Source organism: Salvelinus alpinus, chromosome 9 (genome assembly GCF_045679555.1).
Source record: "Salvelinus alpinus chromosome 9, SLU_Salpinus.1, whole genome shotgun sequence".
Taxonomy (NCBI): domain Eukaryota; kingdom Metazoa; phylum Chordata; class Actinopteri; order Salmoniformes; family Salmonidae; genus Salvelinus; species Salvelinus alpinus.
The window spans coordinates 32,134,980-32,145,301 of record NC_092094.1 but is presented as its reverse complement, the minus strand read 5'-3'; the positions used below and the strand labels follow the sequence as shown (position 1 = coordinate 32,145,301).

Below are 10,322 nucleotides of genomic sequence, written 5' to 3'. Positions count from 1 at the left end.
CTCTATCTCTCTCCCTCTCTCTGTTTCAAGGACAGTGAAGTCCTTGGGCCTGTTTTGCGAGGCTGACCAGTAAATTGTGTGTTTGGCTGAGAAGCAGTAACAGTGGGGTGTACAGCCAGCCAGGCCTGTAGAGGCTGTATGGGACTATTATTATGGAGCATTTAGATTGTTGAGTGACTTGGATCGAACCTGTCTAATACCCATTAGACCAATTACCTAATGTCCTGGCAGTGGTACTGATAGAGTCCTGCTGTCAAAGATACAGTATATCAGGATAAGGTAAACTGGACATTGGGAGAAGGACAATAGAGGAGGTCAAGGGTAGAGGAATAGGGAATTCTGAGGTAGAACAGTAGAGCTCAGTGTAGAAAAAAAACAGTCACAACCTCTCTGTTACAGGATTCACTTACAGTACAACATTCACTTACCGCACTTATCTCTACTACTCTCTCTGCCTTCCTTCTCTCACTCACTCACTCTCTATCTCTCTCTCTCTCTCTCTCTCTCTCTCTCTCTCTCTCTCTCGCTCTCTCTCTCTCTCTCCCTCCTCCTCACTTTTTCACTCTCACAGCTCTCTCACACGTCCCTGTGCTCTTTCTCTTACCCGTCTCCACTCCCTCCACCCCCTTCTCTCTGGCTGTGCTGGCTCCCTCAGCTGTTCTCAGTTGCTCTGTGTGCAGTGTGTAGTGTGGACAGGGCTAGGCTGAGCTGGGCTATGTTGAGGACATAGAGTGTCTCAGTGAAGACTGTTTCCCAAGCTAACTGGATTAGGAGCTGGAACATACTGGACCTGTTTGTCTTTACTAACTAAAGACAGAGTTTTAATTGAGGGCATGCTGGAAGAGAGAAAATAGAGAAACAAATAGAGAGTCAACACTAGAGAATTGCTGGAGCAGAGACCCACGTAGACTGGTCTCTAGCCCAGCTCCCCTCACTCTCCCCGGGATCGGTATGGTGGGACTCCCCTTGCCTCTGACCTCCAACATTGAGGTGATATGAGTCTGCTGTGTGGGTCCGGTTCAGCTCGGTTCACTTCCACTTAGTTCGGTTTGTCTCGGTTCCATTTGGCTTGCGTAGACTGGCTGTTTATAGCACTGACCCATACCCCTGCTCCATTTTCAGGTTCTGTGTCTCTGGAACCCCTGACCCATAACCCCAGAACGTAGGACAGGTTCTGGTCCAGTTTTGCTAAATTACTGGACTGAACAGACTTCTGTTTGACAGTATTTCAATACTTTTTTATTTTCTGGAAACTCTACCCCTGATCTGGGACTGATCCTGGTTCTGCTGACATCTATTCTGTTCCGGAGGACTGGTTCTTCAGCGACCTGTCTGGCCTCTCTCTCCCCAGGATCATGGCCTCTTTCTGGGGCATGGTGGTGTTGCTGTGTGGGATGGTGGTTATTTCTGGAGCACAGAAGACGAAGAGCAATATGCCCCGTCTAAAACTCTCTTATAAAGGTGAGTCTTATTCATTTACCTTGACACTTACTGTACCATATTTCTTCCCTCTTTCTACTATTACTCTAATGCTATCTTAAAAGAAGAATCATCTATGCTTACTCTGTTCTTACCAGCTGCTCTATATTCATACTTGTCTGTATGCATATCTAGCAGGGATAGAGGTTTCTGCTGGTGCCTGTGTCTGTTTGTGTTGAGAAAGAACTGATTCACTTAACTACTAAAGATTGACTGTGATATGGCATTTCTGCGAAAGTGTGTGTCAACATAAAGTGCAACCCATATTTCCATGATGTTGTTTGGTTGCTTTTAAAAGGTTTTATGTATTTGGCTTTATACAGCACATTTTCAGCATTAATTAAATGTTTTACTGAGAATGGAAGATATGTGTCTGCCATATGCATGGGATTGAAAAGGAAACCACATTGATAGCCTATGTACTCTGCATCTGAGATATGTTTGATGTGCATAGGTACACACTTTCTTCCTCAGAATTCCATGTGCCATATGGCTGATCAAAGACATGAACGTAGTAGGATCTGTTACAAAATATAATTACTGAGTCCTTCAGATCAGAGTAGATATGTATCAGAGTGAATATGTTAGAATCTGTTAGATCACGCTGGATCGAATCTGTTAGATATTTACTGAACATACACTGTGACCAGCTCTGTGAGATACATAGATCTGTTCTGATATCCATCTCTAGAAAACTATACACTGGAATGGATTTTATACTATTTCCACTGTGTTGTCATGGGTCAGGTGGAAACTAAAGTTCTCTAATTTCATAGAAAGTTCTAGAAAGCTCTAGAATTATATATTTTTTATTTAACCTTTATTTTATCAGAGAGTCATACTGAGACCAAGGTCTCTTTTACAGATAATACATGACTTATATAAATTACAGAAAGTACTAAACGCAAGCAGAAAGAAAAACACAATCATAAAAAAACTAACACATTCATCGGTAATAAGGTCCTCAATCAGGTTTCTGAATTGCCCTAGAGGCGCTAGTAGGCAACAACAGATCTGCCACGCTGATCTTCAACAGGGGTGCGTACTTAGTCCCCTCCTGTACTCCCTGTTTACCCACGACTGAGTGACCAAGCACGACTCCAACACCATCATTACGTTTCCTGACGACACAACAGTGGTAGGCCTGATCACCGACAACGATGAAACAGTCTATAGGGAGGAGGTCAGAGACCTGGTAGTGTGGTGCCAGGACAACAACCTCTCATTTAATATGAGCAAGACCAAGGAGATGATTGTGGACTATAGGAAAAGGAGGGCCGAACAGGCCCCCATTAACATCGACGGGGCTGAAGTAGAGAAGGTTGAGAGTTTCAAGTTCCTTGGTGTCCACATCACCAACAAGCTATCATGGTCCAAACACACCAAGACAGTTGTGAAGAGGGCACGACAACACCTTATCCCCCTCAGGAGACTGAAAAGATTTGGCATAGGTCCCCAGATCTTCAAAAAATTGTAATTGCAGTGTGCTATGATAAACTCCATCTAACGGCTTTAATGAAGTGGCAGCTGTCACGTTCCTGACCTGTTTTCTCTTGTTTTGTATGTCTTTATTGGTCAGGGCGTGAGTGTTGGGTGGGCAGTCTATGTTTTGTATTTCTATGTTGGGTTTTGTGTTCGGCCTGGTATGATTCTCAATTAGAGACAGGTGTGTATCGTTTGTCTCTGATTGAGAGTCATACTAAGGCAGCCAGGGTTTCACTGGTGTTTTGTGGGTGTTTGTTTCCTGTGTCAGCGTTTGGGCCACACAGGACTGTTGCAGGTTAGTCACGTTTGTTGTTTTGTTAAATTTGTAGTGTTTGTTGGTTTGCCATTAAAATCATGAATACCTCCTACTCCGCATCTTGGTCCGATCCATGCTCCTCCTCGTCTGAGGAGGAGAACGACATTGACAGCCGTTACAGAAACACCCACCAAACCAGGACCAAGCGGATTGGAGAAGGACGGCAAGAACCAAAGCAATGGAGAGAAGAGGAATGGACTTGGGAGGAGATCCTAGACGGTAAAGGACCCTGGGCACAGCCAGTGGAGTGTCGCCGCCCCAAAGCGGAGCTGGAGGCAGCGAAAGCGGAGAGGCGGCATTATGAGGCGCTTGCAAGGCAGAGTGGCTGGAAACCCGAGAGGCTCACCCAAAAATTTCTTGGGGTGGGGGCTAAAGGGGAGTGTGGCGAAGCCGGGTTGGATACCTGAGCCAACTCCCCGGGCTTACCGTGGAGTGAGAGGGCGTCGTACTGGTCAGACACCGTGTTATGCGGTAAAGCGCACGGTGTCCCCAGTACGCGTGCTTAGCCCAGTGCGGGCTATTCCACCTTGCCGCACTGGGAGGGCTAGGTTGGGCATCGAGCCGGATGTCATGAAGCCGGCCCAACGTATCTGGCCTCCAGTACGTCTCCTCGGGCCGGCGTACATGGCACCAGCCTTACAGGTGGTGTCCCCGGTTCGCCTGCATAGCCCAGTGCGGGCTATTCCACCTCGCCGCACTGGCAGGGCTACGGGGACCATTCAACCTGGTAAGGTTGGAGAGGCTCGGTGCTCAAGAGCGCGTGTCCTCCTTCACGGTCCGGCATATCCGGCGCCACCTTCCCACCCCAGCCCAGTACCACCAGTGCCTACACCACGCACCAGGCTTCCAGTGCATCTCCAGAGCCCTGTTCCTCCTCCCCGCACTCGCCCTGAGGTGCGTGCCCTCAGCCCGGTACCTCCAGTTCCGGCACCACGCATCAGGCCTATTGTGTGTCTCAGCCGGCCAGAGTCTGCCGTCTGCCCAGCGGTGCCTGAACTGCCCGTCTGCCCAGCGGTGCCTGAACTGCCCGTCTGCCCAGCGGTGCCTGAACTGCCCGGCTGCCCAACGCCGTTTGAGCCATCCGTCTGCCCAACGCCGTCTGAGCCATCCGTCTGCCCAACGCCATCTGAGCCATCCGTCTGCCCAACGCCATCTGAGCCATCCGTCTGCCCAACGCCGTCTGAGCCATCCGTCTGCCCAACGCCGTCTGAGCCATCCGTCTGCCCAACGCCGTCTGAGCCATCCGTCTGCCCAACGCCGTCTGAGCCATCCGTCTGCCCAACGCCGTCTGAGCCATCCGTCTGTCCAACGCCGTCTGAGCCATCTGTCTGTCCAACGCCGTCTGAGCCATCTGTCTGTCCAACGCCGTCTGAGCCATCCGTCTGCCCAACGCCGTCTGAGCCATCCGTCTGCCCAACGCCGTCTGAGCCATCCGTCTGCCCAGCGCCGTCTGAGCCATCCGTCTGCCCAACGCCGTCTGAGCCATCCGTCTGCCCAACGCCGTCTGAGCCATCCGTCTGCCCAACGCCGTCTGAGCCATCCGTCTGCCCAACGCCGTCTGAGCCATCCGTCTGCCCAGCGCCGTCTGAGCCATCCGTCTGCCCAGCGCCGTCTGAGCCGTCCGTCTGCCCAGCGCCGTCTGAGCCGTCCGTCTGCCCAGCGCCGTCTGAGCCGTCCGTCTGCCCAGCGCCATCTGAGCCGTCCGTCTGCCAAGCGCCATTAGAGCCGTCCGTCTGTCCCGAGCCGCTAGAGCCGTCCGTCAGTCAGGAGCCGCCAGAGCCGCCAGCCAGTCAGGAGCCGCCAGAGCCGCCAGCCAGTCAGGAGCTGCCAGAGACGCCAGCCAGTCAGGAGCTGCCAGAGACGCCAGCCAGTCAGGAGCTGCCAGAGACGCCAGCCAGTCAGGAGCTGCCAGAGACGCCAGACAGTCATGAGCTGCCCTACGGTCATGAGCTGCCCTACAGTCATGAGCTGCCCTACAGTCATGAGCTGCCCTACAGTCATGAGCTGCCCTACAGTCATGAGCTGCCCTACAGTCATGAGCTGCCCTACAGTCATGAGCTGCCACTCAGTCCGGAGCTGCCCCTTATCCCGGAGCTGCTGCCCCTTATCCCGGAGCTGCTGCCCCTTATCCCGGAGCTGCTGCCCCTTATCCCGGAGCTGCTGCCCCTTATCCCGGAGCTGCTGCCCCTTATCCCGGAGCTGCTGCCCCTTATCCCGGAGCTGCTGCCCCTTATCCCGGTGCTGGCCCTTATCCCGATGCTGCCCCTTCATTTAGGTGGGTTGAGTTGGAGGGTGGTCATTGGGAGGGGGATACGGAGGCGGGGAGTGACTATGGTGGGGTGGGGACCTCGCCCAGAGCCTGAGCCACCACCGTGGTCAGATGCCCACCCAGACCCTCCCCTAGACTTTGTGCTGGTGCGCCCGGAGTTCGCACCTTAAGGGGGGGGGGTTATGTCACGTTCCTGACCTGTTTTCTCTTGTTTTGTATGTCTTTATTGGTCAGGGCGTGAGTGTTGGGTGGGCAGTCTATGTTTTGTATTTCTATGTTGGGTTTTGTGTTCGGCCTGGTATGATTCTCAATTAGAGACAGGTGTGTATCGTTTGTCTCTGATTGAGAGTCATACTAAGGCAGCCAGGGTTTCACTGGTGTTTTGTGGGTGTTTGTTTCCTGTGTCAGCGTTTGGGCCACACAGGACTGTTGCAGGTTAGTCACGTTTGTTGTTTTGTTAAATTTGTAGCGTTTGTTGGTTTGCCATTAAAATCATGAATACCTCCTACTCCGCATCTTGGTCCGATCCATGCTCCTCCTCGTCTGAGGAGGAGAATGACATTGACAGCCGTTACAGCAGCTGAGTTCGTATAGATGATGTCGCAATAGTCTAGGACCGATAGGAACGTCAACTGAATAATCTGCATTCTACTATTTAGCGAGAGGCAGGACCTAATTCTATAGAAGAAACCCATTTTTATTCTCAGCTTGTTAACTAACTCATTAATATGCTTTTTAAAAGACAGCTTTTCATCTATCCAGATGCACAGATATTTGTAAGCAGGGACACGATCTACATGAACACCATCCAAAGTACATATGCTTAAATCATCTTATTTATATGCTCTCTAGAGAACAACATATACTTAGTTCTACCCGAATTCAGTACTAATTCCAGGTCAATAAAGTTTTGCTGTATTACAAAGAAGGCAGACTGTAGTTCAGATAGAGCCTGGTCAACAGTGGGGGCAATAGCATACACAACAGTATCATTGTCATACAAGAGGAGGTTTTTTGCAGACAAGTCGATATTGTTAATCGACCCCTGCGGGTTCTAGTAATTCTAGTAATATCCAGGAAACCTGATTTAACACCATTTAAAACTAGGGATGCAGTAGAGATATTGCTATGACCTGTTCTAAAACCAGACTGATGTACATTTAGAATACATTTCAAAGACAAGAAAGATCTTAGCAGAGATTTAATTAAGGACTCTAATATTTTAGCTAGGCAAGATGGGTTTAGAAATAGGCCAATAATTATTTAGGTCACAAGGGTTACCACCTTTGTAAAAGGGGAATACATGGGCCGCCTTCCAAACCTTGGGGATAGTACCAGATATAATCGTCAGGATAAAAAATATGGGTTAATGATTCAGCAATCAGGTGAGCAGAGAGCTGCAGCAAAAATGGATCAAGCATATCAGCCCCAGTGGATTTTTTACATCAATCTTAATCAAGGCATCTAGCACCACAGATAGTAAATTGTTCAAATTAAAACAAAGATTCACTAGAAGTTGATGGGTTAACCATTGAGTCAGCTAGAGGCTGGCGTAGAGAAGAGCTGACCAGGGTCAACTACACCACCGTTTCTCTCATGTAAAAAGCCTGCAGAGATAACATGATGATTGAAAGCATCACTTATCCCATTCTTCTCAGTTATGATGCCAGTCAGACAGAACTTGCTTGGGAAGAAGAGCAATTTGTACTCTTCAGTGCATTTACTGTTTCCAAAACTCAGAAGGATCACCAGCAGAGTAAGGGATAGAGCTTAAAAAGTAGCTTGATTTAGCTTTCCTAATCAAGATAGTACATCTGTTTCTCGTCTGAAAGATTGCTAGTCCACTACAGAGTCAGTTTTCCTTGCTTTGGCCTAGGCCTGATTTCTCATCTGAATGAGCTCAGATAACTCAGAAGAAAACCAAGGATTCAATCTGTCATTGGAATCACAAAGTATCTTTGACTCAGCAATGTGTATGAGTGTACAATATTTTCTGCTGTCTACTGTTTTCAGTTTGTTAATGAAGAGACATACCAGAGTGACTTGCCAGTGATTAAGTGAAGTATCGTTAATCTGTCTATCCTTCTCTCCCTCTCATATTCCTGGTTGCCGTTTTTCCGCTCTGTCGTTCCCTGCATGGTAATTACGTTGAGGATGAATGGTGTGAGTCTGTCTCAACAGATGGCTCTCTCAAACAGAGACATTTCTTTCTCAGCACCACCACAATCATAATTATACACGCGCATACGAACACACTCACACAGACACACACATACACATGCACTCTCTCTTTCACACACACACACACACGCACACACACACACACACACACACACACACACACACACTCACACACGTTGGCCATCAGTAGATAATGATACCTGTGTGTATCAGTCATCTCTATATCACGCCCTCTGTGATTTCTCTATTAGACCACAGCACTACACATACACAACACAGCCGAACTACTGTACTTGGATGGAACAACACACATACAGCAGACCTGCACAAAGAACAGGGTAGAGAGAGTCTCTGTTAATGATATTCATTCTGAGTTTTCAATTATGAATATAGGCTTACATACAGCTGTGGATATAAGGTAAATTAATGTTTGGCATTGCTAAACATTTGTGGAGTGAGATGTGAGGTGTGTGTGTCTGTGGCTTCTGAGTGTGGGGTTGTTGCCAAGGTCTGTTCTCTGTGACCGACAGGTCCGGCAAGTGTAGGGACCCTGATCCCTACAGGTGGCACTCAGCACACGTACACACACGCATACACATACCCCCCCCCCCCCCCCCCACACACACACACACACACACCCAAGCAAACAAACACACGCACACACAAACATTAGCACAGCAGGGCAGACACATGGGGGGATCCACTGTTAACCCCCCAACTACCTCCCTCACATCCTAACCCCAACTGCAGAGGGCAGTAGGACAGGGCGAAAGGGAAGCGGATGGGGAGCATGGTGGGATGTTAACAATAGCCTGCTTACCAAAGCATTATCCCTCCAGGTCCAACTGTAACAACAACATGACTATAGGACTACAGCACGAAAGGGTAATAGAGGAACAGGATAGAGAAAGATGTGATTCTGCTCATCTGAGGTGTGGTTTTGATGGGTTCTGTACACTACCAGGGACATAGGAACTTGAATTTAGCTGTACAGTATGTCATACATGTGTCCTAGCCAGGAGAAGTGTGCGGGGGGGGGGGGGGGGGGTATTGTTAAGTGTCTGGGAACTAGAGGAAGAGAAAACGAAAGAGTTTGAAGGAGAAGAAATGAGAGGGAAGGAGAGTGAAAGAAAGGGTACTTTAGTTTAATGGCCGGTGAGGGAACTTCCAGGAGCTCTGTCTCTGTCAGACCTGTCCACCCTTTTGATACCCGCATCCAAGAGCCCCCCCCCCCACACACACACACACACACACACACACACACACACACACACACACACACACACACACACACACACACACACACACACACACACACACACACACACACACACACACACACACAAGTACACTCACGTAACATAAACACTCACGCACACACATACTCACAACACATATACTCTCATAAAGCAGGCACCAGCCAAGGTCTAACCCCACAAAAACAAAAGCCGATGTTTAAAACAATAAACCACTGAACAACACCAGCCAAGGTCTAACCCCACAAAAACAAAAGCCACTGAATTGCAAAAAGAAAAAAAATCTCTCCCTCTTTCTCTCTATCCATCTCTCTGTCCTCCTGAGGTCATGCAAATCCTATTGTTGTAATGTTATCCTCTGGGTTTGCCTGGGTGTGAATAGACTTTTAATTAGGGCATGGAATGAGGAAGGTTCTTTTAAAATGTTTAGTCCATAAGTATGTAGAGAATCTAGAGACCAGGGTTTGGTTTCTCTCTGTGTGTGTGAGACAGAGAGGTTCTCCATAGGTCAGTATCACACAAACACTGGAGTGGGGGTGGAACTGTATTACATGGGCATGCCTCTCTACACATCCCAACCATGCAGACAAGAATTTGTTGTGATTGTGTGAAATCTCCAGTTGTGTTAATGGGAACTTCTCTCATCACCTTCATAGTTTTAAATTTTTTAATTTTTTAAATTTACATATTCAGACAATTATGTAGTTATTTATCTAAGCTTTACCCATCAGCATCCCACAGTGACAGATGACATGCTGAAATATGTCTGTGTGTGGTGTTGTGGAGAGTGACTAATGTGATATTGACTATACTCCCCCCCTCCCAAAAAACAGCAAGACAACCTGAAGGGTATACTACGAAGGAAACAATATCTACTCAGGGTTATCTGAAACCAGCCAGCATCAGTTCGCTACACATTCGAGCTCAGGCTTCATGACAACTTGATGACAACAGATGACATGATCAGTCCAATCAAAGCTACTGTAGATATAACGTCATTGTGGCCAATGACCTTGAGCCTTCTTGGAAGGGCACTTCCAATCTAAGTCTATGGCAGAACCCAAAGGGCTCACATTCTTGATGTCTACCCTTACTAAAGGTGTGTGATGTAGTGTCCCCATGAGTGACAGAACACTGAGCCAATCACGGTGCAATGCTGAGCCAATCATGGTGCAATGCTCCTATTTTCTGCTGGCCTGCCCCACCGCAACAGAAAGCACTGAGCTAGGCTGAAACACCTGCATTTTGAAACTGGCTGTTTGTATGCGGCTTTATTAACTCAATGATATATATATATATTTTTTTTTTTTTACATCGTTTGCAAACTGATATGTGA

The 10,322-nt window shown here is 48.1% G+C and overlaps 1 protein-coding gene across 1 annotated transcript in view; it reads left to right on the top strand.

Annotated features, from left to right (window-relative positions):
- The first annotated feature begins 673 nt into the window (after positions 1–673).
- LOC139584656 (semaphorin-3ab-like) overlaps positions 674–10,322 on the top strand; it is a 52,356-nt gene continuing 42,707 nt past the window's right edge. Inside the window, exon 1 of the mRNA XM_071416756.1 lies at positions 674–1,461. Within this exon, the coding sequence (XP_071272857.1) occupies positions 1,356–1,461 (106 nt within the window). The 5' untranslated portion in view covers positions 674–1,355. The remainder of the gene's footprint in view (positions 1,462–10,322) is intronic.